The following is a 26962-nucleotide window of genomic DNA, read 5'->3' on the forward strand; positions in this document are numbered from 1 at the left end:
CTCAATCGGTCGTGCTCGTACTACGTGGCTTCATCCAACGTCTCCATTACCACGGGATCCAACAAATATTACCTCGAATGTATCGTGTATTGGTGAATGTGATGTATCAACTACCTAGTATTGAATGTATCGGCTCTCTCGAATGTATTGTTCAAAGCTGTATGAGACAACTCAGCGTTAGGAACAAATGACTGAGGTATGATCTAAGCGCAGAACATGATATATGTAGTGAAGACGAAAAAGGAAATGTGATCAAGGATCACTAGTGACGTCGTTAACAACTTCCAACACACCCCCTTAACGACAAACTAGTGATAATCCAGAACGATGATGAATGAAGAGCGGACAAGGGAGAGTTTTCGTAAAGATATCTGCGATGTTACAATGTGTTGAGAGCCAGATGGGGAGAAAGGTGCCCTTCTCGATGTGATTGCGAATGAAATGATAGCAGAGATCTATGTGTTTTGTTCGAATATGATTTGCTGCTTCAGTTGAGAGTGCGATCGCCCCGGCGTTGTCTGCGAATATTTGTAGGGGAAGTGACAGAGGAATGGTGAGACAATGAAAGAATGATTGGAGCCACAAGCCATCTTGGATCGTCGCCGTTAACACCATGTATTCGGCTTCTGTGGATGATAGCGCTTGGGTTGCTTGTTTCTTCGCAGAGTGAGACACTGGCCCCCCGTTGTAGAACCACACGTATCCTGTGACTGAGACGCGGTCCTCCGGACATGATGCCCAGTCTGAATCTGAGAAGCTGTGTAAGTTTCGTTTGATGTTTTCACCCCATAGTGAACATCATGAGTCTGCAGAGTCCCCTTTAAGTAGTGTAGAGTTTGTTTTGCCACCGTGTAATGACGAGGTTCGGGATTCGCGTTGTGTTGTGCCAAGCACATGACAGTTAGCACGATGTCGGGCCTCGTATACATTGCAAGATACAGAAGTTAGCCTACTAATTTGCGATATTCAGTTTCAAGGTTTTCTACATGTGGGTACACATCTGTGGGATGACCGAAGGCAAACTTTGGATCCATTGGCAGGGAGACAGGGTTGCAATCAGTGAGTCCGTGTTCGTCGAGGAGGAAGGTGATATAGTCCAGCTGAAACATCCAGAGCTCGCCCGTTGCGCGATTGCATTCAAATTGAATGCCAAGGTATTTTGATACTGGCCCCAGATTGGTGATTCCGAACTGCTGTGCTTCTGATCGAGGAATGGACGATTGTTACTCCCCACCAGTCCATCGTCAATGTGCCATGCGATGACGCAAATAATCCTCACCCTGTGTCCATCGACGTGATTGAAGATGAACACAGCAAAATCCGCTGCGCACCGATCGAACCCTAAGCTCGCTAGCACCTCACGAAGAAGCTCGTACCAGTCGTAGGCTGCCTGCTTCAGACTGTAGAGAGAGGAGAGTAGGTGGCACACCAGCATCTTGAATGAGTCGTCGAGGCGTTTGAATCCTGGGGGTTGACGCATATATACGTCCTCTTGAAGTTTTCCCCAGAGGAAAGCTCTTTTGGCGTTGAATGCGTCGAGTTCCCAGTTATTGAGGGCTGCGTGGGCAGAGAGGACATGGATAGAAGCTGATTTGGCGACAGGTGCGAAGGTTTCGCCGAAGTCCACTCCTGGGATCTGTGAAAAACCTTGCGCCACTAATCGCGCTTTGTTGACGGCCCCACCCTTTTGATCCTCCTTATATTCAAGGACCCATCGACAACCGATCGCTTTTCATCCTTGAGGAAGTGGCACAAGTTCATAGACTGACATTTCTGACATCAGATTGATTTCTTTTCGCATTGCCGCCAGCCAGAGATCACGATCGGGTCGTTGGAGTGCCTTGTCGTACGTTGCAGGTGGAATCTTCAAGTCGTATCCGAGTGACAAGGGGTTGCGTCGTGAGTCGCTACGAATACTAATGCACACTAACTCGGTGATGATGAGGTTCACCAGGACCTGGGGAAAGCTGACCTCCTCCTCGTCTGGGACTATGCTGTCCTCGTCCGTCTCCAAAGGTACACCGTGAATCTTGGCCTGTTGTGCGTCGCGTTGACGTGCCAGTCACGCCTTGTCAGCACTTATCTGTTTGTGCAGCAAGCTGCCGCGTTTGGTGAGAGCGCGAGATCGACCTGATCTGCGAAGCGCTGGAGGTGAGTTGTGGACAGAGGATGAGGGATTTGAGAGGCGCGGATCCAGATTGTGGGATGGAGGAGTGTTGGACTGTGGGCTGTTTGGGAGTCGCGGATTCGAACTGTCTGCAGAGGGAGGATTGGGGGCATTTGAGAGTCGCAGATCCAAATTGTGGGTTGCAGGAGTGGTAGGTGTAGAGGTGTCATTGTCCTTGTCGTCACTATCTGTGAATGCACGACCTGCAAATGTCTCGTCAAAGATTACGTCCCTTGAGTTGAAAAAGGTGCCCATGACAGTGTCACGGCAGCGCCATCCTTTTACCCCAGGTGGATAACCTAGAAACACCGCTTCCCTGGAGTGAGGTCCCAGTTTCTCTTGCAGCTCAGGTGGGATGCGAGCAAAGCAACGCGCCCCGAAGACCCGTAAATGAGAGAAGTCGGGCTGCACCCCATGCAACATCTCATATGGTGTCTTGCCTGGGGGTAACGTGCACAACTCACTGCGATTAAATAGATAACCAGCAGTGAGTATGGCTTCGCCCCACAAGGTGCGAGGGAGTCCAGCGAAATTGAGCATGGCATACATGCGCCCTTCTAGCGTGCGTAAGACACGTTCAGCCTTGCTGTTTTGTTGGTGGGCATAGGGTGCTGATAGTTGCCGTTCGATACCAGCGTTGACGAGGTCCGCTGAGAATGCGGCACTGAGGAATTCCCTGCCATTGTCGGATCTGAAGATTTTGACTTTCTTGCCGGACATTGTTTCCCAGCGTGCCCGCACAATTCGCCAGGCCTCCAGAGCTTGATCTTTAGTCGCCAGGAGTTGAATGTCGACAATGTTTGTGTGATTGTTGATGAACACCACAAAGTAGCGCTTGCCATGTGGTGTTGTGACTGGCATAGGACCGCAGACATCTGAGTGGATTAGATCCAGGAATTGCTCCGAGTGCTTGTCGTTGGAGGGTTTGTACGGCTGTCTGGGATGTTTCCCGAGAATGCATGATTCGCATCTTGAGAGAGGTATTGAACGATCAATGACTACACCTTTCGCTATGCACTCTAGCCGTTTAACAGCATCACCTCCCACGTGTCCGATTCGCGCATGCCAGATGTCGAGGGTTGGTGTGACCCTTGCAAACACTGATATTTCGGATGGGGGCGCGATTAGAGGTGTTTCTGATGATGCGGGGGGGGGGGGGGAGAATGAACTCAAGGTCCATGAATACAAGCATGCCTGTCATGGGTACGTTGCCCAAGTGCGCACCGCAGGGTGGGAGAAATCGTAGAAGTCCGCTATAGTGATAGCGTACTGATCCTGCTGGGTGCGAGAATAGTAGTCGACCCAAGGGGATAGCTCTGAGAGCAGTTCCTCAAGTATGAGCGAGGGGAACAGTGAGTAGGGAAGTGATGTGCTGAAGACGGAACGGCTGCTTGCGGGAGAATGCGTAGAGGTACGAGGATGCGCGGGGATGCAGAGTATGTGGATGCGAAGTCTAGGGAGTACCAGGTATGCGAGACAGGGAAGGTACCAGGTATCAGGACAGGTAAACAGGTAAAATGGGTAAGGTACCAGGTATATGCAGGACGCGACAGGACTGTCTTGCGAGTGAACTCAACTGGATCTAGCAATAGCCAACTGTCGATGATAATGCGAGCGTTCGCGCAGGATGAGAAGGCAAATGGATGATTGCTCAAGCAAGGAAAGACAAGGTAAGACTAAGCTAGTGACTTCGCAACACACAACCAGAGAGGGAATGTAGGAAAAGAGGTGGATACGAGTCCGCAACGTAGTATATATCAGAGTCCATAAGAAACTGGAACTGAATAAGCGAACGCATATGTACGCGAAATCGGAGGGGATAATATGTAAGTAGCACTATGCGACCTTGTGCATGGGAACGGTACACAAATAGTCCTGCGAATGATCAGGATCCAGTAATAAGAGATAAGAACACACCAGTAGGAACTGACAGATACAGACAGGACATGGACGGACGGTATGTTGCGATGCGTAGAGTGCGCAAATTCTGCAACCTTGTGTGATGGTCCGCAACGGCCTGTGGAAGGTAGGCATGACTTCGTCCAGTAAGGGGAAATGGTGCCGTACGGGGCTGCAGCCAGGGTGTCTCCTACAGCGGTATACGAGCTCACAGTGACCTGGATCCCCTCGGAAAGAGATCTCCCAGCCTTGCTTTACCATCCAGCCGACTGATAGTAAGTTGACCATTGCACTTGGTGCATGGAGGCAATGTGTGAAGTGTGCGCAACAATGTGTTCCTCCAATTGTCACCCAAGCGACACACTCACCACGGCCTGATGTCTCGAGGTGACCATGGTTTGCTGTCCGGACCTTTACTGATTGTCTGTTGAAAAGGTCCAGAAGTATTCATGGTTTTTTATGAGGGTTATGGATGTCCCAGAGTCAAGAATCATTGATAGGAAGTGTTGCGCAATACAGGCGATTGCTTCTGGAGATGGCAGGGATTGGGATTCGTTAAGTTCGTGAATGGTTGCACATGACAGGTCGTGATCTGGGTAGTAGGACGAGGTGTTGGTAGCGGCAGCTACAGCTGTCATGACCATAGGTGCACGAGGCGCTGGAATGGAGACGGGTGGTGGTGGAGTGACTGCTGCAGCAGCAGTAACCACACCTTCCCGTTTCTTCTTTTGCCAAGGTGCTTGTCCCTCCATGCCTCCGCCCTTACCATAACAATGTGCGTGGTCGTGGTCACCTTTGTTGCATCCGGGTGTCATGCAGAAGACGCCCTCTGGATTGTGTCGATGTTTATGAAGCCCTGTGATGGTGTTCGTACTGTTTGTGCTCGACACGGCGGTGGTGTTCGCATACTCAGACCCCGGCTTACTGTTGAGGAGGTCTTCGTTGATTTGACGTGCTGCTTCAGCCGATATGCGTGAGATGCAGCTCTCGAACATGAGGGCTGATGCAGAGGTGCCGAAGAGCTCAGATCCCGAAGAGAAAAAATGTGAGTTGTGCCTTGAATTGGGGCCATAGTCCCGATTTTGGGAGTCCTCAAAGAAGTTGGAAGATAGTGTCCTCTTCAGGATAAGATGCACCCATTGTTACGACTTGGATAGTTCTTGCGTAACTAATCCAATAAAGGAGTTCACATGTTATGACGTTCGGTTCAGACGTCTGAGGGGCTCTCCCTCTAGATGAAGTTCGAGTATAGGCTAGTCTCTTTGTAAGAGCTAGATCAGAATCAAGTATCTTCCTCAGAAGACAATCAAGTATCAGATAGAACCAAGTAGATTCAAGTTAAAGAATACAAGTGTAGAAACCGCAGTATTTATAGTGAATAGGAAGGGCACGGACCAGGCCGATGTGGGTGAGGAAATAGAGATGCGAACTCCGGGGAGTCACAAGAATATCTACCTCAAGAGGCGAGCTAGTAGAATCGTCCCTTAGGGGATGCTACTGAGTCAATCTCACTAAATAATGAGAGGGATCAAGAGAAAGGCTCAAGTCGGAAAGTGCACGAAGGCGCGCGGGAACGCACGGGGCTGATGCGATGTACACGCGGGACGCGCAAGTCATGCGGAGGAGTCGGAACACGCGCGGTACGTGCGCGGTAGGAGAAGTGCGGCGGAAGGTGATAGGAACCCTCTTTGACTGAGGGATAAGACTTCACCAGACTAGGAGGAAGATAGACAAAATGCTGGAATGATATTAGCGCTCTAAGCACAACTAGACAGAAAACTGATAGAGAGTCCAAGTAAGGGAAAAGTAAGTAAGTCTGAAATCATCTGAGTCTTCTAGATATGTAGGTCGCTACGCGCGCTCTCAGGGTAATGAAATGTAAGGGAAGCGGATAGGCTGCGCGGAAGCGCGCAAGGAAGCGGATAAGTATGTAACACTATGTAAGAGACCCTGGATGTGGTCAGAGGCGGAGATGACAGTGAGAGTACGCACCAACGGTACCGGATATATAGGACAGGACATGGGAGGGTATACCGAACATAGCGCCAGGCTGCGGAAGGTCGCGGAATGTCGCGCGTGCTGTGGAGGATCGCGCGTGTCACGGAGGATCGCGCACGTAGCGCGCGTCTACATAGGGCTGCGCATATGTTGGGATAGGGATGAGGTCGATGTATAAATGGGGGGATACGAGCCTGTAGAGATATTACTCTCTACACCGACTATGGAAGTGATGGAGTCAGAAGGAACATAAGAGAACTAACTAGAATGTTCATGCAGTGCATGTTGATAAGCAGTCAGAAATAGCAAGAATAGACGGAAGTATCTAGAACGTTCATGCAGAGCATGTTGATAAGCAGTCAATGATAGCAAGAATAGATCATAGGAGCATGATGATGAGAAAAATGATGGGGCCGCTGTAACACCCATCCGCTGGAGGTGCTCGTGTAATGTAGCATCCTTCACGTGCAGTGAATGGATGCTCTGACAAATGATGTGCTAGGAGGAAATGCCAATATGCCTGTAGTGTTCCTCGAGGGATTTCCAAGCTGCACGTGCAGAGACTCAGTGACTGGTGGATACTAATTGTTGCACGGTAGGTGAGAGCCGGCGGGTGATGTGGGACTTTGCTTTAAGGTCATTCACAAGCCATTTTCTGATTTCCTTAGTCTCCTCCTCCGTCAGCGTTGCTGGGACAAGCGCGACTGGGATGTACGAGGGAATGCCTAGGACATCATCTGGGTCCGTTGATTCTGATATGTGGCACCAGAGATCTTCAGTCCCCAACAGATACCTGGTTTCTCGTTTCCATGTGAAATATGAGTCCGGACCTGTCAGTTCCGGGACGTGATCGTACTTCCCCATGTTGAAGGTAGTGACGTAGACAGTGATATATTATGGCGAGCAGTTATAATGCGAGGGAAGTCGTAGGCTTCGAGATTCAGTGACTCGTTTAAGAGTCAGGGCTCATAACCTGTTCAAAGCTGTACGAGACAACTCAGTGTTAGGAACAAACGACTGTTATATTAAATGTACCTGTATGAGACAACTAAAGAGATATAATGATGAGACTAGGCCGGCGGGCAATTAATGAGACCATACATACCTCAGCGTTAGGAACAAACAACTGAGGTATGATCTAAGCGCAGAACGTGATATATGTAGTGAAGACGAAAAAGGAAATGTGATCAAGGATCACTAGTGACGTCGTTAACAACTTCCAACATGTATCAATGGGAAATGGTGCATCTGACACTGTTCAGCGATGGTGAGTGAGTGCAGTTTTGTACCCGATTTTTTGCGGTGCTACAAGGATTGATATTATGATAAATGGCCTTTTACTTTCCTCACAAGCTCACTGATGACTGGGCCATGAATAGTAGTGCAGATCCTTGTGCTGCTCCAAGTGTGGGTGCTAAAATCCGTCTGCGAGCCTGTAGATTATGCGAGTTGATTGAATGGTGGGAAGTAAAGTTTAAAAAAAATGCGGACATTAATCATCCAATTGGATATTTGCGTCATGCTCAATCCAGTGGCATGGCAAATATGCTTTTTCTCCTCCTCGCTTGGGTATGGATGATCCGAATGACGATGCAACCAGGTCTTTAGATAGTCCGTCACTTCCTCAGGTAATTTACCTCTCAATCTCTTTTGCATTGCATCATCAGTGTCGAGTAAGCACCTCAAAAAAAAGATCACGCACGATCTGGAAGTGGGAGGTACATTGAGTTTTCAACCAAATATTGATTGCCAGTGAAATTCATGATGACATACACTTTGCTGGACATGAAAGTTGCGAATAAGGAGCCACTCCGCATCACCCATGTGATTGGAGTCAATGTCAGAGGATCGCGTGCTTGGCTTCGCACAGCCATAATTACAGGTAATCTGAAACCGTCGTTTGCATTCTCGGCTTCTGATTGTTAGACACTGGCAGGGCCGAAAAGACAATTATACTCACCAATCAGTTGAGCAACCAGCCTGCAGTTGAAGTGAATACATGGCAGACTCAACGCCAAGGTGATTCACAGCGCCGCAAAAACGACATTTGTAGTCAACGTTAGAGATTGATCTCGCCTCCTGTTCAACAATTACCCTCATGACAATGGTTGTGCCTGCTTCGATGCTTGACCATTCAAGACCCGTAAGTCGGGTCACTCGTGTGCCCTCGTCGATGCATAAATCGTACTGTCCTTTCTCTACATACCATCTTTGAATACGGGCTTCGGTCGAGTCGGGTTGAAAGAGAACTGGGAGCATCATATTGAGTTGCTAAAGACAATGTGATCAGTAAACTTCCCTAAGACGGGTTTGGGCTGGCGAGCGAGCGGACCTGAAACGAGGTGCAGAAGTTCACCGATATTGCATGATGGTGGCCTGTTGCATCCACCAGTGTCACACAGCCAAGTGCGATAGTTCCATTTAAATGTGATGCAAACGATCCCGCGGCAGACTGCTCGCGGACCAATATGTTTTGCATGGTCAGCAGCAGCTTCTGATGATCCTCCTGCTGCCTCCGTAGATTGACCAACTCTTCGTGTATGTCATGTTGACTTTGGATTTGGGACAACAACTAATCGCAGAGTAGTGAGTAAATGCAAACACTCAAGTGGATAAAACACAACCAAATAGTCTGCCAGATAACGGTCGATTTCAATAAAGCATCCAGCGATGGCCTGCGTGACAGATGTGGATGCGAGGCAGCGTTCATGCAACACCGTCACTCGGGCTGAGCTCTCTTCCAGCATCCTATATGCGACTCAATGTCTGATGAATTCAAACACACGTCAACAAGGTGAATACCTGACAAAGGAATCTCTCCGGGATCGTTCAACAGGATCCCGGGCAGGCGGGGCATTGCACAAATCGAGGCTTAGTCGATTGAGTCGTAATGTCAGGCTAACGAGGTCCGACTTGTTCTGACTGTGTCTCTGTGATGAACCTTGGAATCAAGAGATATCCTCATCTATAAAGCTCTCACGTCTATAGCTTGAAGGCTTGTCATTAATCCACCGATAGCCGCTTGCATGGGAGCGCCAACAAGTGGAATTGCACCCGCAATAGCCTGTACAAAGGGCAAAGCTACCTGAGCCATGTCCGAAGCTTCGCGGGCAAGGGATACACCCTTGGAGTGTCTGGCGAACGAAACATTGGTGGAGACTTCGAGATTGTCGGTGGTTGAAGAGTTGAGTTGTGTGCGTCTATTCTTTGTGAGGCGCTTCAAACGAATTGCGATGACCTTGCCCAAATCGTTGACCCGCTGAAAGCGCATAAGACGGCAAAGGAGATTGGTGATTGTCTTTCTTAGTCTGAGGTCTGGCAAGAGAAACTAAAGGACAGATCAGATGGAATATGAATATGTAGGAGAGCGAAAGAAGGCGGTCAAGGTACTTAGCTAAATTATGAACATGACTCGGCAGCTGTATAGAGCTGTGTAGTAGTAGCGCCGCACTATGTAGCTGTAGCCTGTGAACAACTTATATTCTAAGTCAGTACGAGGCACGAGCACGTGCTTAGAATGAGGTCTATGCCTGATGCGAATAAGCGAGTGCGAGTCAATTTTCTTCCTCGCGCTCACTGCTAAGCAAGTTTTTCTGGTCGTTGCTGCACAACTACCAGCCTGCTCAATTCAAAAACAATTCAATTGAAAAACCAAGAATATGGTTTTTTGATCCGTTTATCCGATTAGATCTACTACTAGTATGAACCGTCTTCTTTCTGACCCCAACGCAGAGATCTGTCCAGACTTTACGTCGGATGTTTACCAGGCGAGCCGTGCGCCGCTCGTGGCCTTGAATAATACCGATCAGCAGGCTGCTGAACTTCTGCGTACCGTGTGGACTGCAACCAATGCTGCCCAGCGAGTCCAGTGGCAAAATCAGGTTGCGGCAGATCAAGCGCTTTTAGCGGAGCAACAGCGTCTTGCAGACGAGGAAGCAGAACAGCAACTGCAGGCGAAGCGTCTGGCAGATGCTGCGGCAGACGAGGAAGAAAAGAAGAAAAACAGGCTCAAGCACATTCCCATTCCCATGCGTCCTCGGCCCTCCCGCGCCAATGAGAACCTTCTGGTCTCAGATTTTGCGCTGCGAAAGCTCGAGAAAGGACACTATGTCGAGATTTACTATTGGACAAACAAGGGTTTAGCCGACGCTCGTTTACAGTTCCGCGCCACTGACGACGAAGGGATGGTCCCCACCACTGCATCAGACGGCACGACCACGTGGATGCCAGCCAGTACCACTCGTCCCTCTGCGACAGTCATTCCTGATCACAATCTGAGTGCGCTGGATTTTGCGCAAGCCATTCCCCACCTAGTTGCATCCTTGACGGAACGGGGGTGGGACAATGAGCGGGTGCACATGTTAGCTGCCTTTTGGGGGGCGCTCATGTTGCACAGGTACTGGTGTTCAGACGACCCTCTCGATCAACGTGCCCTGCTGCTGTATCAGGAAGAGCAGCGTCGAGCCTGGCACCAGGCCATTCCGCTCCCGGGGGGGGCCTGGGACATTTCGATTATCGACGATGCTGAGATAACTCGCACGTTGGATCGGGTTTATCGAGACGAACGACGACGTAGGGACAACGAGTTTGACTATCAGGTTAGTCCTCGAGCTCGTCCTTTTTCCTTGTACACTCGCTGACTTAACTCTCCTCTTCTTTCTACTATTGCCTTGTGCCTCGTTTGACCCTTCTGCGTTCTGCGTTGGTTTGGTGTGTTGTGCGTGTTGCGTTTTGCGGTGTGCGTTGTGCGTTTTGCGGTATGCGTTGTGCGTGGTGTGTTATGTGTTGGTCGTGGTGCGATGCGCTGTTTTATTCTTTAGCGTGTGCATGGGCTGCGGTCTACAAATACTCACAGAGATCCCACTTCTGCCCAGAGCCAGCGTCCCAGACGTTCAGGACGTTCGCCGGGTCCCTCGCGTGGTGATCGGCGGCGTTCAGCGTCCCCTACCAGGGCCAATCGCTTTCACTCCTCTCGCGAAGTCCGTCCACCTTTGCAACAAGCGGGTTTTCAGGACGGCGTGCATGGACAACGGCCCCCAGCCGTGTGCGCCGTTTGCTTGGGGAGGCATACGCACAACTTTATCACCTGTGCCGCCGACCACCTCTGGGACAACTCCCACCCCACAGTCTCCACCAGAGTCAACAAAGCCCTCCTCCTTCGCTCCAACAACAAACCTCTATGCGTCGACTGGCAGCGACCTCGGGGGTGCAGCCAACGTTCTCACGACGAACGGCACCTCTGTGCAGGCTGCCTCTCTCCAGCCCACGGATCTCAGTACTGTCCTCGCGCGCAGAAGGTTGTGCCCGGTCACACCTTATAAGGCTTCTGCTTGGGAGTCTCTGCTTCGCGTTCATCGGCTTCTCGATCGGTATCTTGATGTTCCACGGGGACTACGCCAGGGTTTCAATCTTCAACTTCCGGTACTGGGACATACCCAGACCCCTTCTAATAGTCCTTCTCTGGTGCATCATCGTGTGGCTTTCAGCAGCATCTTGTCGCGAGAACTGGTCACTGAACGTTACCTTGGGCCGTTCACCCGTCTCGAGCTGGCCGATCTCTTGGGACCCTTTCAGTCATCGCCGCTATCCATCATTCCCAAGCCGGGGAAGCCGGGCAAATATCGAGTCATACAAAACTTTTCCTTCCCCGAAGTTCCCTCCACTATCAATCCCTATCCTTCCATCAATTCCGCCGTCGACTCAGACAATTTCCCATGTACTTGGGGGACTTTCGAAGCGGTCTGTACGATCATTCGAACTCTCCCGCCCGGTTCTCAGGCTGCGACAAGAGATGTTGCAGAGGCGTACAGAACTGTTCCTCTGCATCATTCGCAGTGGCCTGCTACAGTGGTGCGAGAGTCGGAGGATGCTTTCTACATGGATACCTGCACGGCATTTGGCCTGGGTCCTTCAGCAGGTGCATATGGTCGAGTGGCTGATGCTGGTCTGGATCTGCTGCGTGCACATGGTCTTGGGCCCGTCACCAAATGGGTTGACGACCATTTGTTTTTCAGGGTGCGGAAAGAGTATTTGGCTAGCTATAACGACTTACGTTCGTCCCTCCACACGCGGCTGGCTCTCACGGGTCAATTCCAGACTGGTGGGCGTCTGTGGTACCAGGGTGAAGTATTCGAGGATGGATCCTTTGACGAGTTTACGGAGGACTGCGGGTTTCCTTTACAGGATTTGTCGTCGTTTTCTGCCCGTGGTGAGAATGACTTTGCGTATGGTTTCGGCGACATCGACCACGTGTCCTCTCCCCTTGGGATTCCATGGGAACCAACAAAAGATGTCCCTTTTTCCTCGCGGGTGGTATATATTGGCTTGCTCTGGTGTCTCACAACACGCACCGTCCAGCTCGCTGAGGGGAAGAAGACAAAATACCTGGGTGCGATCGCAGACTGGCTGGCGGAGCCAACCCATCTCCTCCTCGATGTTCAGCGACTTCACGGGAAACTCCTCCATGCTTGCCTCGTCCTTCCTGCCGGACGAGCGTATCTCACCTCCCTCGAAGCTATGCTTAGCGTCTGTGGTTCACGTCCGTTCGTGCCACATCATGCCGTCCACCATCTCCATGACGACTTGCGTTGGTGGTCTCACCAGCTCGACAAACCCTTCGTTGGAAGGCAGATCCCACAACCATTCCCCATCATCGACGTCCCAGCTTTCTCCGATGCGAGTTCAACCGTCGGCATTGGAATTGTTGTCCATGGGCATTGGCTTGCCTGGCGTTTACGGCCTGGATGGCAGACTCTCGATGGGGCCAGGGACATTGGATGGGCGGAGGCCGTTGGATTTGAGCTCGTTGTCCACGCCCTCCTGCAGGCCAACACCACCCACTCCCAACACCATTTCCGTGTCTACTGCGACAACCGTGGGGTCGTCGATGGTTGGCATAACGGCCGGAGCCGCAACAGGGCCACGAACCTCGTCTTTAGGCGAATTCAGTCTCTCCTCGACTCGCGAACACACCACACCTCCTTCCACCTTGCTTATGTTCCCACCCATGAGAACCCCGCCGACGAGCCTTCTCGGGGAATCTTCCCCTCCCGACAGCTTTGGCTCCCCCCAATCGAGCTCCCAGGTGATCTGCCGAAGTTCCTCATCAGCACCTCCACCTGCATCGAGGTTGACTGATCATTTGCAGGTGTGGCTGACGGGGCGTGGACCATTCGTTCCTGCGATCCCCACTGTCGTGCCTTCCGTGCCACCTGGAGTCGCTCCCTCGCGTTTCACACGATCCCCGCGGAATGTTGCGCTGCCCATAGCAACTGGTCCTCCTCGCCCTTATCCAGTGGGTTTAACCCCACTCGTCTCCCCCCTTCGCCCTCATTGTCTGGCTCATGACCGTCTCAGGCTTTGGGTCCCCTCCACTGCACGTTCTCGCCTTGATCGTCTAGGTCTCCCCGTCCCTGTGTCAGATGACAATCTTGATCGCATTCTGGCTGTCGTCTCACATGCGCACGCGGCGGGGACGAGGGAGACTTATGGGTCGGGACTTCTCGTCTATCATGTCTTCTGTGATGAGCGGGGGATCACGGAGGATCAGAGGTGTCCTGCCCCTCCCCTTCTACTACTTGCTTTCATTTCCGCGTGTGCGGGAGTTTATGCTGGTACCACGCTGGAGAATTATTTCTATGCGGTCAGGGCCTGGCATTTAGTTCATGGGATGCCTTGGTCTGGCAATCAAGCTGAACACTCACTTGCACTGACCGGTGCAGCACGCCTGGCTCCACCCACCTCCAAACGTCCAAAACGTGCACCATTCACGATTCAACTCATCTCGGCCTTGCACTCGGTCATGGACCTCTCACAACCACTAGCAGCAGCTGTGTTTGCGTGCCTTACGACTTCGTTCTTCACTCTGGCTCGCACCGGCGAATTTACGGTCCCATCTCTCACTAGCTTCGACCCTCACGTTCACGTCAAGATTAGTGACATCCGTCGCAATGAAGATCGCAACGGCTTCAAAGTCGTGGTTTTTGGACTACCACGCACCAAAACCTCGCCGACGGGTGAGGACGTCTACTGGGCAGCACAGTCTGGTGTTGCTGACCCGCAGGCAGCCTTACAGAATCACCTAACGATCAACAACCCCCCTGTATCTGCGGCGCTTTTCAGTTGGCGCCATCGAGGGGGATTGTGGCCTCTCACTCGTTCGCAGTTTCTCAAGTGTTTGCAGACTGCAGGCGATCGTCTTGGGGTTGGCGTGCTCAAAGGGCATGGCATACGGATTGGTGGTACATTGGAATATCTCCTTCGTGGGGTGCCTTTCGACACTGTCAAGGTGATGGGACGCTGGAGTAGTGATGCGTTCATTCTCTACTTGCGTCAGCACGCTGTCGTGCTCGCTCCTTATCTGCAGGACACCCCAGTATTGGACCCCTTCATGCGATATGCGTTGCCCCCGCCACGTTAATACTTTGTGAGTCTTTGCCCATTCTCCTTCTGTTTGGGGGCCAAGCATGTGCTTGTTGCGTCGACTGGCTCCTAGTCACTTGGGATACACAGCTCATACTTGCCCATCTTTGTCTAGGTCCTTATTGTCTGTTTCAGCCGAAAACCCCTGCGGGTTTTTCCCCAAATACCTTCGTTGTCACTATGTTGGTTGTGATCGATTATCTCACGTTTTAGTTGGCTTGTCACAACAATTAATTCTTTTGGAATTTCTTGGCGCCCTCTCTTTGAGTTCAAGAGCATAGAACAGCCCATCATTCGAAGCACTTTGTTCCACCTGCAGTTAAGTACTATCCGGTTCGCGCCAGTTCGCGCATGAGTTAGTAATTATTCAGAGGGCCACTTGCATACAAGGATCAATCAAACTTAGCAATTTGGGGACAACAAGTACTGGAGTACAGTTATCAGACAGTGGCTGAGAGCAACTGCGAACAGGAAGCTTTTGATACTCCGCGAATCCGCAACCAAAAGCAGTACCCGGGAACGATATTCCCCTCATCCTTGAACTTCCTCAGAGCGAATGACAGCACTACTACTGTTTGCATAATTTATAGGTCTCGCGAAACCTCGCCATGGTACTCAAAGTCTTTGCAGCAACGGTCAATGCAGTGCTCCCATCCAAATACTATGTACACGCGTTCATTTCTATCCTTGTCATCGTAGTGGTTCGCGCATTTGCACAAGGGCGCACGACAAACCGTGAACGGGATATGCATGCCAGGGTAGTCCTCCTCACAGTACGTATGCTACCCCCACATGTACCCCCATTACTCACTTGATCAGGGAGGGTTCACTCCGTTAGGCCTAACGCTCATGCAAAACCTTGCTCAGCGAGGTGCACATATCATCGCACTCTCACCCAAGCCAATTCAAGACCCTGAAATAGAGATTCTCATAAACATCTTGCGATCGACCACCAAGAACGACCAAATATTCGCAGACGAATGCGATCTGACATCCGCTTCTTCTGTCCGTTCCTTCTGCTCCCGCTTCCTCACAGCAAAAGAGACCAGACTGGACGCTATCATATTTGCACACGAGTACAAACAGCTAGGTTCCATGATCGGTCGCCAGGATCCTGTTATACTAACTCAGGAGAGACAAAACGCCTCACTGGCATCATTCTTGATTCTCACCCTTCTCCTTCCCATACTCCTCGTCGCACCCACCGAACGCGACATACGAATCATCAATGTCGTCAATCCTTTCTACGCCGCCGCCGCACCCACTTACTCCCCAACGTCCAAGCTACCTCCATCATCTCCACTTTTCCACCAAGAAGGCTGGCGCTCCCTTCAAACGGTCATTTTCACCCGCCACCTCCAGCGTGTCCTCGACGCACTCCCGACAGGTGGGCAAATACCCAAGACAGACGACTCCACCATTCACGTCGTCAGCGACAAGTTGCAAAAGTCCAACATCGTCGCCATATCCGTGTGTCCCGGGCTCTCTAGATCAGATACCATCGCACCGCTATTAAATGCAGTTCGGGGACGGGATCAATCCACGTTCGGCATCGTTCTGTCAGAGTCTTCACTTGACTCGAATACCTAGATACTGACGATTCCTCAGGTATATGCTCCTTCAGCCCCTCCTCCGCCTTGTCTCAAAATCCACGACGAATGCTATACAATCCGTACTGCACGTTCTCTTTCTCCCAACGCCTTTCAAGAGCAATGCTCGCCAAGGCACAGATGCTCCAGAAGAAGTGCTCAAGGCAGGTGCACTCTATCGCGAGTGCGCCGTCGTTAACCTGCGGATACCGAGTCCTGCAACTGCAAATACTGCTGATGCGCAGGTGCCAGATGATGGGGAGTTGGGGGGCGTGCATCTTGGTCAGGCAGTGTGGGAGGGCCTCGAGAGCGCACTGAAGGAGTGGGAGAAAGTGAATCCGCAAGGCGATGAGAAGGCTGGGTGCGATGATGGGCCATCGGTTGATACACCGAGTAGTTAGAGGTGGGTGAGTCGCTTTGCTTGGTTGGTGACGATGGTGGTGATGGATCGATGTAGGCCATGGACTTATGTATGTTGGATTAGGAGGAATACCATTTTTCTTGGATACCATTACTCCATCACTATGAGATATCCTGCGTTTATGAATACTAAGCACTGCTGCAGCGTCACGCACCGCTACGCCTCGTATTTAATTTATACGACAATAATCTGTCGTGAGTTATGCACTGCGTTTGGTGGAGTGATGCATTCTGACTAATGCACAGACGGCAACTCGATCGCAGAGGGGAGCGTAATGGAGACATACTGGGACGGTTTCTAGCCAGTGCTCAGATTCATTAAATTTGGGCTGAAGGAAAAGCCAGGCCATGCTCGAATCCTGAGTCGCAGCGCAGCTAGAGCAACTTGCTGCTCCAACTCCGGAGGCGTGTATGCCGAACTGACCACATGAAGGATTTTGGGGGTGTGTTATTGTTTGCTCTGAAGCCATGTGCCGAGTCTCGAGCTGCATACGACTGACCGTAAAGAAAGCTTTGCTTGCCGACTGGAATAATCTAATATCTTATGATGGCGCTGCGATCCGCAAACCTAGCTTATTGGCAGTCTCATCTAGCGGCGTAATTTTGACCAACGGCCTTAACTCGGGCAAGCTGTACGTGTTTAAATCAACATTCCATTTACTTTCAAGCTTCAAGCACTACTGTATCACTTTTTTTAGTCTTGCGCATGCGTTCTTCAATATCGCATGTTACAAGACTTTGTCGATCTCAGGGAAAGCCCGAGAACCACGTATAATGATACCCAAAGTATGTCAATTTTTGCGGAGTAAGGCTAGATTAAAGAGTCAAGAGCAAAATGGGATCAACAACGGCCAACCCTACGATCCAGCGTTTTAAAGGTGCAGCAGAACGATAGAATGAGAAATGATGTTACCCTTGTATGCGCGCTATGAATAAAACTGATTCTCATTAATGTCGGTCGATGACAATGCGCTTCGTAAAGAAGATTTTATGTTGACAGAGTACTAGTGTTGAAGATGAGTAATGATTAAGTAAGAACGTTCATAGAGGATACTTGAAGACGTACGTGCATTAATATTGCGCGTCATAAAATATCATCCAGCAAGATCAGCGAGACGGAATGAGCGAGGAAATTAATCTCTCATGCCGCTGCTGCAACCAATGCTGCCGGTGGCTCAGTCAGAGAAAGATTCTCAAGAGCATCCTCGAACTGGTCTGCGTCGCTGTCATCATCATCATCATCATCATCATCATCATCATCATCATCATCATCCTCATCATGCTCTTCACTTTCCTCCGACGCAGACCCCTCGTCATCTGGAGATTCGTCTTCAAAATCAAGCTGTCGCTCATGTTGGTACATCTCACTGAAGAAGATCCACATAACGTACCGGATCATAGACAACTCTAATGATCAGACTACAACTTGGACAGGTCGCGATATCCTCGCAGTTGGTGAGCTGCTTGCGAGAGATCTCGAAGCGGTCACCGCAGGGGCAGGGGTAATGGTAGACGCCTTTTACCTCATCCCATGCCATATCTTCAATTTCGATCTCGTCGTAATAAGCCCCCATGAAGGGTTCGTTGCTAGATAGCTGGTCGAGACTCGACTTGGTGAAAGTAAGTATGACTTGTGTCTGTGGCACGTGCAAACTTCACAACACTTTTAAAGTGTTGACGTGTTGTTTGTAGAAATCACGTGACACCCCTGACTCAATAGACGGTCGGTCGAAGAATGTGTCTTCGTTGTGCTGGACCGTCAATTTGCTCGTGATCAGTCCTTCTCCGCTGACTCCCGAGCTCGGCGCGAATGATGGGTCTGCTGAATCTTAGTTGCATTAATGGCACAACGCTGACAGGTGAGACACAACCTTTCAAGTGCTCAAGAATCAAGATGATACCACAGTGTAAACCCCCGTACATTAAGTATCTTGTGAAGGCACTGGGGGTGGAGGTGGAGAGAACTTAGCCTAGTCCATAGGATAACAGTACCTGCTTGCGCCTCGACATCCACGAACGATTCAAAATGATTCAAATTTTCACCGTCTTATCTCGTAGGTATGTAATGCTTTGCAATTCAAATTCAAATTAGATCAGAGCCCGTCTATAAAGAAGGACATCCTTCTCTTCTGTCCAGGTACCCTCGGGAAGAACTCTTAATCTTGTGAGCGCCTAATTTCGGAATAAGAGGTCTACTTGACCAAGTCTGTTATCTGCGATGATTCTGCGTGTCGCTGCCTTTACTTGGGGATGGATTGGCCACGATGATGTGGGAAAGGTTTACGTTTGAAAACGAAAGAGATGGACCGACCACGGACGTCTCCCTTGGATAGATCGCAGGCGAATGCAGATAAAGCATGCATAACAATCACAATGGAAACGCGAATTTTACATTCTTGGCCGCCACGTATACTAACACAATCAATATTTGCACATTGCAGCAAATAATCCCGTCTTCTCCCGCGGTAGAATTCAGGGAACAGGCTCGGAGCAGAGTACTGAATGTGCAACAAACCTACAAAGATAATCATGCTTGTTGACTTGTTGATTTGGCCATCATCACATAACCACCCACGCGAGACCGTTCGAACTTATTCAACAGTCAAATATTGCAAATGCGACTATCAAATACTAAATCCGAAAGGTGCCGAAGTAGACCGTGAGATTTCAAACTCCATCAGAATCCCGTCTCGCACCGATCCGTGGCGGTTGGACCACCTCTACCCAGCTCTACCCGTGTCTGCGTGCTAAAGCTAAAGTATTCAATAGCGTGATACGTGCACGCACACCGCATGTGGTGGATACAATTGCCAGCGAGGCAGGTCTTCACATCGTTTAGATGTGAGCTCATCACGGTTACTGCGCTTCTCAAGATACACGCAATCCTTCGTATTCATCGAATAATTACAGGTCCGAACTCCTGTAGCCTCAGCGCTCAGCCTTGCGCTTGAGCTTCGGCTCTACGTTAATGTGGAGCTGGATGACATCATATGCTGCTTCGCCCCTACATTTTTGCCGAAATGACCCTTTGAAATTTGCTGGTCTTTTCCTTCCGCATGTCAAGGCGACGCCTCTGGCTAGCCATTGAGGCGGCTGGTGGCGGTGTTTCCGGGGCTCGCTGATAATGACATGTCGTGCTGCGTGCGGACTCCGATTTTGTTTGGAGTCACTAAAGTCTGAATCATTTCTTCTTCAGCACATTGATATTATTGAGGCCCAAGGAGTGTTGTACCAAATTGTGGGTGGGTCAACGAAGATAAACATATACCATCATCTTGTGACACCCAAACCGTCTGAGGCACGTCCGTCGATACACCAACATCGAACCTCCGAGCTCCTGCGTGGCCAGAATTCACACTGCTAGTAGCGCTGTCTCCTACGACAAAGCCTCCTACATTTGAGGTGAGCTTGTACAAATATTTCCCCGAGTGTCTCTTGGTGACACGTCGCATCTTAGATGTCTTTTTCCAGTTCTCCCTAATCCTGTTGCTATTTCACCCGATTTCGACATGAAAGGGCATCATTAAACCGCACGACCAAATGGTGAAATTTCGCGCCCCTACCCCGCCGCGGTCATTTCGATACTTGGAGGCGATATAATATTCATGCGAATCAGTGTGTATCCCATCAATTCAAACATCATGCTTCTCCTAAGAGGGCGTGGAATAGATAGAAGTCTGGAGTTTGAATTTCGCTGCTCCGGGAACATCCTACTGTATTCTACAAGTTTTTTAACATACGTGTCTGCCACCGGACGTTGCCCTCGAGACTGTCACTAGGTCAGAACCATTTGCCACTCGCAGATCACTCAGACTATTACCCCGCAGTTGAAAAAACACTGCGAAATAACTTGCAATAGGCCACTTTCATTCAAACCAACCAGTGAGTGCCCTGTTACAAAACTGCCGCGGTCGCCGTCACTGATTCCGGACCTCGCAGTTGTCGAATACGCAAATACTGCCGGAGATCTTGAGTTTTAAATCTGGGTGAAATACTACGTTGAGCCTACCATATCGGATCACAATACAGCGAAATTCAAGTTTCATACGCCAACATGAGACATAGACTTACGCGTAAATCACCATAGGTTGAAGGTTCTGCCAACAGTGCCGCAACCGAGCAAGCTCCAAGTTGATGGCAGTCTGTAAAATTTTCCCCTCCGAACCAGCCGATTCTCGCGATGACATTCCCATCCTCTGCTAAGTCCGCCAGCTCAAAAGCTCGGGTTATCATGGTACTAACTACTCATGTATCACCCATCTCGCAAAACCAGGTAGGCATACTTCCTCCCCGTGGTTCCTTCCCAAGCTGAGTCGCTGTCATGCAGCAGAATGGTCAAATTTTCCTCTCAGGCAAAATATATCTCTTCGATCTCAGTTTTGCCAGATGACCTCCTCCTCGTCATCTTTCAGGTCGTCGCAGACGATATTTATGGCGTCGATGAGCAGCTGCGCCTTGATTGCGTGGCACTCGCGAGTGTTTGTCGTGGATGGCGGTCACTTGTTCTCAGTACCTCTCGTTTCTGGATGCGCCTGCACATGATGACAAAGTTCGGCGCCCTTTCCAGGGAACATCTCGAAAGGAATGTGATGAGATCTGCGAATGCGCTAGTTGACGTTGTCATATATGTTGCAAAGCCTCCCGACCCATGGGGCCAAACTGGTTGGTCTCTGGTATTTGACGGAGCCAAGACGTGCCTCCAAGTGCTGCGGGAGTGCAGCCACAGATGGAGGAGCCTCAAAATCATCAATGAGAAGGACAATCATTCAGGCCTCTTCGACTTTGTGCTGTCAGAGCTGGGTCTCCCTCACGCACCAGTACTGAATGAGGTCGAGATCATCTGTCACAGCAGTGGTTGGATCACTTCGTTGCAGGAATCCTTCCAGTTTCTATCGACCACATACACCCCCTCGCTGAAGATGTTGAAATGGGAGGGATGCGACTCAAACATATTACCTGGGCACTTTGATGCATCATCCCTGACACATCTCAGTCTCAACTTCTTGCGTCAATTTAGCCACACTCCCGCTTCAAACAGCCTTGTCACATTCCGCAACTTCTTGTCATGTGCACGAAATCTCGTTTCCCTCGAGGTACATCGACGGGTCTTTTTGGTGGAGCACGCAAAAACGGACGGTGAAGTAGACCCTGTCATACTTCCTGCTCTCCGAACTCTCAGTGTCATTATGGGCACAGAGAAACCAGCCTATCTCAGTAGCATCCTTGAAACCATTGCCACCCCGAATCTACATCACCTCGCAGTCCACGGTGATTCGCTGGCATGGGAGGAAGATGGTCTTATCGATTTCTCCTCACCAGCATTCTTCCTCGGACAAGACGAGACGCCGAAATTCCCGTCTGTGTGCAAGCTGACGATGAAAAACATGCTCCAGTCGATCCATGGGCCGGGGAAGAACATGCGCTCTATCTTTACTGCGTTTCCTAATGTGACAGAAGTTGTGCTTGACCATGATGTTCGGGAGATCGCTGATCACCTCGTAATGGAATCATACGACGAGAAAGCGCCGCCACTATGGCCGTGCCTGCAGCATCTGATAATCGAGATGCCCCCTATGACGAAGTTCCACTACCTCCCACAGCTCTATGAGTGGCTGCGCCTTCGGCGCGGGTGTGGACTCTCCCTGCCCGCGGTGGTTATCCGCTACGGGCTCCAACGAGCCGGGGTGAAGGAGGACGCTAGAGATTTGATTGTCATGAGGAAAATTGTGAATGATGCAACGGGTTACCGCGCATCTGACACTAGGAAGGTGGTGAAGCAGCTTGGAAAGCTGGGTGCGTTGGTAGATCTGAGAGTTGAGTCATGGACTGAGTGAATCGTTTATTGATACAAACACATATGCCATCTTACTTTTAGTGAAAGCACTCGGCGTTGAGATACTATGTACAAGGCAACTTCAGGAATTCCGTCACTCGGCTGCATTGCGTGAGGAAAGTCCTTGGTCACAGCATAATTACCTACGTTCGAAAGGTAGTCTAGCTCTGGCCAAAGGCTCTACTACTATCGGCTACCACAACTTCGGACAACCACTGGTTCGGACACTTCGCAACACACACAATTCTGCCTCAATAAAATATTTTGCCTCACCACATATAATTGTACGCTTATTGTATAGTGTTACACAGTTGAATCATCGAAATTGGTGCAGAAATGACAGTCTCAGATAGTGGAGGTGTGACAGACCGACTTTGTCACCCGGCGAGTGACAGTCACACAACGTCAATGTGGTCAAGGCTGGGCTTGTAACATACAAGTAAGCGAAACTTGAAGATTTGAAAGTGTCAAGTGTTAATCGGGGCATAAAGGAGTAAGACTCCTTACAATATTAATACGCCAAGTACTAGTACTCTTTACAAAAGTCCCAGTCGTATAACAAAGCAGCCTAACATGATCCACGTCCGAGCAAATCCAACTTGCTCTATTTTCTATCACCAATTCATCAAAAGACCATTCCAGCGAGAAAAAATTCACTGGAGCAGAAGCCTCTCATGACACAATCTTGCCACAACAGCTCCATCTATAGGAATGTTCGTTCCCTGGAACCCTTCAGGATACGCCATCTCCGGGGTTCCAGGACTCGTAAAGTACCTGCAGTGATCTCAGACGAAAATGGCGCGACAAAATAGACCCAACTCACTCGTTATCCCAGAACCCGTAATGCACCATGCCAAGCGCACGAGTGGTGTACTCATAGTCTTGTGCAAAACCTCCAGGGAAGAAAAATTCCATTACCGTAGCTCGAGGCGACGGCCTCATCCAAACCAGCGACGTGAGTCCGTTGCCGTGGACACCCATCATGATCTGTGCAACGTCGTCGTCAGTCATACCAAAACAACATATAAGAACCAGCACAAACTGTGGTTCGTGCTGCGAGAGTGAACTGCTCGGCTCGGGAAAGCTTATCCATGCTAACAACGTTCACCTCGTACCCATACAGGTCACGAAGCTTATACAGTTCCTCCACAAGACGTTCATGGTCCTCCTGTATGAGCATACGTCGGCCCCACTCTTGACGTGATACGTACGTGATGACAGGCGTCTGTGCCATATCACCCACTACATTCGAGTCCAACCCGCAAACGCGGATGACGTTCGCACGAATGGTACTCCACCAATGCGCACTGCCAGGTAAAGCGGACGGCTCTGATGCCGTTCGCCCGGTGCTCAAGAAATGATGGCCATGCATGGCGGCAGCTCGGTCAGTAAAGATTACGCGGTCCAACATCATTGGACGGCCCATGGCTGCTCGGTCTTCCCAGTCATATATGTATTCTGCCGTCAAAGAGGGGAAGGCGCTGCGTAGGACCCATTGGTTCATCAGAGCATAGTCCCTCCAATGATCCGCATCAGCATGCGGAAAGAATATTCGGCGGAGAGCGGGAAGCGTAGATTTCCCCATCTCGTCTATGGAAGTGTCCAATGACGAATACGTCCGCCAGAACCCGAAAAAGAGTTCAGCCGACCAGTGATAATAGTGGGTGATGCTGGCATTGGAAATGAGCTCTAGTTTGTGACTAGCCCCTGAAACTTACAATTGAGGAGGATCATTGATGAGCCACTGAGGTATCATTCATTGAGCAGCTAGCAGATATTACGATGATTCTTATTACTCACTGTTACGCCATCAATCGACTCAGCACTGGAGCCGAATAATTTTTGAGCTTCATCAGTGGAAACGACTTGCATCTCGCGGTTCCCTGGTGTTCGTGTATTTACAGCCTCTTCGCCATTGCTGATTTCCACGGCGGTGGAAGTGATGGTAAGACGATCAGGAATACTCGATGGGAAATCCGTGACGACAAAAACGGTGCCGTTCAAAACAAAGAGGTTATCAAAAATAGTCCATCCTATAGAAGGCTAGTGAGCCTGGGACACAAAGCCGACGACGATAGTGAACATACCAGGAACATGAGATACTACACGAGTATTTGGTACACGCCCGTTTGACCACGTTATTCGGGCCCTCCGAGGCACAAGAGGTGCTGAAGGACGTGGAATGGACACGTCTGACCTATCGTCATTCCAGAATCTGACTCTGGTCGTATCATAGCCTGATCTTGAGAACCATAAGAGTGAAACGAATACGAGGATGAGTAGGACGGCCTCTCTTCGTGTTGGCGCCGACAGACTGTGCATGAGTATTGAGCGGGGCAGGAACAAGTTGAGCGCGCCCAAACCCCGAAAGGTAAAAATAATATAAGTTCTTCTTTCTTCTTTCAAATAGATGTAAAGCAACTTGGTTCTGCCCCACTAGCTTCTATAGGTGTGCCTATCTGCAGCGTGCCTATCAGAATGTCGCTATCGCTGTCATCGACGACAGTCCTTGGGAAACGCAAGGCCACTAGATATATTTTGCATATTTCTATGAGTCCACAACCCGAGCCATCGACTTCAACCGCAAATCTTGCCGTCTACGATACCCCAGAGCCTTCCTCACAGAAAAGGCGCCATCCTTGCACGTATTCTGGATGCACAAAATCCTACTCCAAAGCTTGTAGGCTAGAAGAGCACATACGATCTCATACGGGAGAGGTGACGTGGCCTGGTGTCGTTTTACGCCCACTGTTTGCTAATCAATTCGAACAGCGTCCCTACGTCTGCACCACTTGTCAAAAGTCTTATCTGCGCGAATCCCATCTTCAAGCACACGCAAAAAGCCATCTTCCCGAGTCAGAACGCCCTCATGTATGTACGGAATCAGCAATCTGCCAGAAACGATTCTGGACCCTCCAGCACCTCCAGGTACATGAAAATACGCACAGCGGGGCTAAATCATATGCTGTGTGTGGTCTCTTTACTATCTCAGTCATCGGCACCAATTTTGTCATCTCAGTGCTTGGTAGAGGGCTGCGATGAGGTGTTCGCCAAGCACCATCAGCTCCGCTCTCATACTTGCCAGGTACACGCACCCCCAGGCACGAAACCTTATATGTGCACACACCCAGGGTGCACCAAATCGTTCGATACGAATCAAAAGCTTAGAGGTCACATCAAGACTCATGACGGTTCGTACCATCTTCACGTCCATGCACGATGATTTATGATTCGTTCAGATAAACGTTACACGTGTGCACACCCAAACTGCTTACCTTCATCCAACACTGACCCTACATATTACCCAACATGGACGTCCCTCCAGACTCACATTCGCGAGGCACATCCTCCGACATGCATGCACCCTTCATGCAACGGACGACCCTTTGCTTCCCAACATAATTTACGCGCCCATCAGAAATTACATGAGCAACAAGAGTTAGAGGCTGTTCTCGCAGACGTAGAACCATCAGGTGCGACTGAATTTCCTCGCAAACGCAGACGCGGCGGAGAAGTGGGCAGAGACTGGAAATGCGACAAATGCGGGAAGGAATTCAAATCTGTATGATTGTCGGGGCATGATTCTTTCGATCAATTCTAACGCTACGCGCAGATAAAAGCCCTCACGACGCATAACAACGTGATTCATCTGGGCCACAGAAATCACGTCTGCCCGCATCAACACTGTTCCAGTGCCTTTGGCTATAAACATCTCCTCGAAAGGCACCTGGCCAAGATCCATAGCACGAGGAGTGATCAATCTCTTACAGATCCGTCCGAATCAGACGACGCCACAACCACGGATACGGACACTGACTGTCCCGACAATGATCCGGCAGACTCGGCGGTACACCTAAGCATTGACCGCATCACTGGACATGCTTACTCCCTCCGCAGTCGCATGCCAACATCAAAAACTATACGGTGTCCATACCCCAACGTCGAGGGTTTATTGCTATCACCTCCGGATACTCCGCTTTCCAGCTCTTCAGCGCATTGCGAGCACATTTTAACTCGCGCATATGATCTTCGCCGGCATTTGAAGGCCGAGCATGGACTCGTTGGGGACAAGAGTAAGGTAGACTCTTGGGTAAGATCGCATAGAGGGGTCAACTAGAGAGCGCTCTGAGACCTTGATATATTTCTCACGGGGAGACGCCCTGTCTACAGTATCAATGCCCAGCCTGCCCAGCTTCTGGGTGTTTCCATCTCGTACCCTTCTTGATGTGGGAAGGTGATGTGTGTTTTCTCTGGAGTCTGGGCAATAAAAGGGGATGGAGGGTAGGAATGGTGTATATGCTTGCAAAAAGAAGTGTTCGCTATGCATGTATTCCATCCCTATCCTAGCCGTATGGATTCCATGGGTCCATCCGCGTTTTCTACTATGTGGTATTACTATCGCCCAGGTTTGCTCCACCTAAACGTTAGCTGAAAGATGTATTCAGGTCTGCAGGTACTTCGACTGGTCACGAGTCTAGGCCTGCATGGGCAATACGAGAAATTTATCGTCAGGTTTGAGGAAGCCTTCTTCGAACTCGTGTAGTGTGACATGCTGTTCAGTGCAATCAGATATATTTCCTCGCACTAGAGAGCACTAGAGAGTCTGTACTCGAGCTCTGATCAGGAGGTGGTAGT

At 50.1% G+C, this 26962-nt stretch overlaps 11 protein-coding genes across 11 annotated transcripts; 6 read left to right on the forward strand and 5 right to left on the reverse strand.

Annotated features, from left to right (window-relative positions):
* Positions 1-3420: 3420 nt before the first annotated feature.
* On the reverse strand, positions 3421-5061 carry DEU56DRAFT_751978 (uncharacterized protein; the record flags this gene model as incomplete). Its single annotated transcript, XM_041349597.1, has 5 exons — positions 3421-3763; positions 4085-4238; positions 4279-4335; positions 4435-4490; positions 4649-5061. 5 exons carry the CDS (start codon positions 5059-5061, stop codon positions 3421-3423), a joined length of 1023 nt encoding a protein of 340 aa, XP_041213868.1.
* A 2443-nt stretch (positions 5062-7504) lies between these two features.
* DEU56DRAFT_726953 (homeobox KN domain-containing protein) lies at positions 7505-7720 on the reverse strand (the record flags this gene model as incomplete). The annotated part of the gene is made up of 1 exon (XM_041347951.1): positions 7505-7720. The coding sequence occupies one exon, from the start codon at positions 7718-7720 to the stop codon at positions 7505-7507; it is 216 nt and encodes a 71-aa protein (XP_041213869.1).
* A 38-nt stretch (positions 7721-7758) lies between these two features.
* Positions 7759-9335, reverse strand: DEU56DRAFT_907830 (uncharacterized protein; the record flags this gene model as incomplete). Its single annotated transcript, XM_041356937.1, has 7 exons — positions 7759-7976; positions 8025-8044; positions 8271-8335; positions 8397-8636; positions 8689-8812; positions 8867-8982; positions 9045-9335. 7 exons carry the CDS (start codon positions 9333-9335, stop codon positions 7759-7761), a joined length of 1074 nt encoding a protein of 357 aa, XP_041213870.1.
* A 430-nt stretch (positions 9336-9765) lies between these two features.
* DEU56DRAFT_717287 (uncharacterized protein) lies at positions 9766-10545 on the forward strand (the record flags this gene model as incomplete). Its single annotated transcript, XM_041347617.1, has 1 exon — positions 9766-10545. A coding segment is annotated over one exon (780 nt), but the record flags the coding sequence as incomplete, so codon positions are not given.
* Positions 10546-11106: 561 nt separating this feature from the next.
* Positions 11107-11385, forward strand: DEU56DRAFT_726833 (uncharacterized protein; the record flags this gene model as incomplete). The annotated part of the gene is made up of 1 exon (XM_041347942.1): positions 11107-11385. A coding segment is annotated over one exon (279 nt), but the record flags the coding sequence as incomplete, so codon positions are not given.
* A 2000-nt stretch (positions 11386-13385) lies between these two features.
* On the forward strand, positions 13386-14372 carry DEU56DRAFT_720955 (uncharacterized protein; the record flags this gene model as incomplete). The annotated part of the gene is made up of 1 exon (XM_041347687.1): positions 13386-14372. A coding segment is annotated over one exon (987 nt), but the record flags the coding sequence as incomplete, so codon positions are not given.
* A 721-nt stretch (positions 14373-15093) lies between these two features.
* On the forward strand, positions 15094-16475 carry DEU56DRAFT_727130 (uncharacterized protein; the record flags this gene model as incomplete). Its single annotated transcript, XM_041347962.1, has 3 exons — positions 15094-15258; positions 15305-16044; positions 16094-16475. 3 exons carry the CDS (start codon positions 15094-15096, stop codon positions 16473-16475), a joined length of 1287 nt encoding a protein of 428 aa, XP_041213874.1.
* A 986-nt stretch (positions 16476-17461) lies between these two features.
* DEU56DRAFT_483705 (zf-CSL-domain-containing protein) lies at positions 17462-18148 on the reverse strand. The gene is made up of 3 exons (XM_041346447.1): positions 17886-18148; positions 17561-17836; positions 17462-17498 (listed from the first exon to the last, which is right to left on the reverse strand). Exons 1-2 carry the CDS (start codon positions 18066-18068, stop codon positions 17636-17638), a joined length of 384 nt encoding a protein of 127 aa, XP_041213875.1. The 5' UTR covers positions 18069-18148; the 3' UTR covers positions 17462-17498; positions 17561-17635.
* Positions 18149-20305: 2157 nt separating this feature from the next.
* Positions 20306-22493, forward strand: DEU56DRAFT_483656 (uncharacterized protein). Its single transcript, XM_041346446.1, has 3 exons — positions 20306-20376; positions 20434-20767; positions 20822-22493. Exons 2-3 carry the CDS (start codon positions 20742-20744, stop codon positions 22326-22328), a joined length of 1533 nt encoding a protein of 510 aa, XP_041213876.1. The 5' UTR covers positions 20306-20376; positions 20434-20741; the 3' UTR covers positions 22329-22493.
* Positions 22494-22668: 175 nt separating this feature from the next.
* DEU56DRAFT_775310 (uncharacterized protein) lies at positions 22669-24724 on the reverse strand. The gene is made up of 6 exons (XM_041351646.1): positions 24415-24724; positions 24128-24360; positions 24046-24071; positions 23370-23997; positions 23151-23314; positions 22669-23101 (listed from the first exon to the last, which is right to left on the reverse strand). The coding sequence occupies exons 1-6, from the start codon at positions 24647-24649 to the stop codon at positions 22981-22983; spliced, it is 1407 nt and encodes a 468-aa protein (XP_041213877.1). The 5' UTR covers positions 24650-24724; the 3' UTR covers positions 22669-22980.
* Positions 24715-26472, forward strand: DEU56DRAFT_483793 (uncharacterized protein). Its single transcript, XM_041346448.1, has 5 exons — positions 24715-25045; positions 25100-25294; positions 25347-25518; positions 25567-25889; positions 25941-26472. Exons 1-5 carry the CDS (start codon positions 24806-24808, stop codon positions 26442-26444), a joined length of 1434 nt encoding a protein of 477 aa, XP_041213878.1. The 5' UTR covers positions 24715-24805; the 3' UTR covers positions 26445-26472.
* Positions 26473-26962: the final 490 nt, after the last annotated feature.

This window comes from Suillus clintonianus (assembly GCF_016758775.1).
Source record: "Suillus clintonianus strain FC179 chromosome Unknown DEU56scaffold_6, whole genome shotgun sequence".
NCBI lineage: Eukaryota > Fungi > Basidiomycota > Agaricomycetes > Boletales > Suillaceae > Suillus > Suillus clintonianus.

Excerpts from the sequence above, each read along its gene's own strand:
- DEU56DRAFT_483705 (XM_041346447.1), bottom strand. The coding sequence starts at position 18,068 with ATGGGGGCTTATTACGACGAGATCGAAATTGAAGATATGGCATGGGAT. Across the intron at positions 17,837-17,885 it reads TTAGAGTTGTCTATGATCCG|CTTGATTTTGAAGACGAATC; the intron begins GTACGTTATGTG and ends CATGAGCGACAG.
- DEU56DRAFT_483656 (XM_041346446.1), top strand. The coding sequence starts at position 20,742 with ATGTATCACCCATCTCGCAAAACCAG. Across the intron at positions 20,768-20,821 it reads CACCCATCTCGCAAAACCAG|CAGAATGGTCAAATTTTCCT; the intron begins GTAGGCATACTT and ends GCTGTCATGCAG.
- DEU56DRAFT_775310 (XM_041351646.1), bottom strand. The coding sequence starts at position 24,649 with ATGCACAGTCTGTCGGCGCCAACACGAAGAGAGGCCGTCCTACTCATC. Across the intron at positions 24,361-24,414 it reads TGTAGTATCTCATGTTCCTG|GATGGACTATTTTTGATAAC; the intron begins GTATGTTCACTA and ends AGCCTTCTATAG. Across the intron at positions 23,102-23,150 it reads TACGGGTTCTGGGATAACGA|GTACTTTACGAGTCCTGGAA; the intron begins GTGAGTTGGGTC and ends AGATCACTGCAG.
- DEU56DRAFT_483793 (XM_041346448.1), top strand. The coding sequence starts at position 24,806 with ATGTCGCTATCGCTGTCATCGACGACAGTCCTTGGGAAACGCAAGGCC. Across the intron at positions 25,519-25,566 it reads TCACATCAAGACTCATGACG|ATAAACGTTACACGTGTGCA; the intron begins GTTCGTACCATC and ends TGATTCGTTCAG. Across the intron at positions 25,890-25,940 it reads GCGGGAAGGAATTCAAATCT|ATAAAAGCCCTCACGACGCA; the intron begins GTATGATTGTCG and ends CGCTACGCGCAG.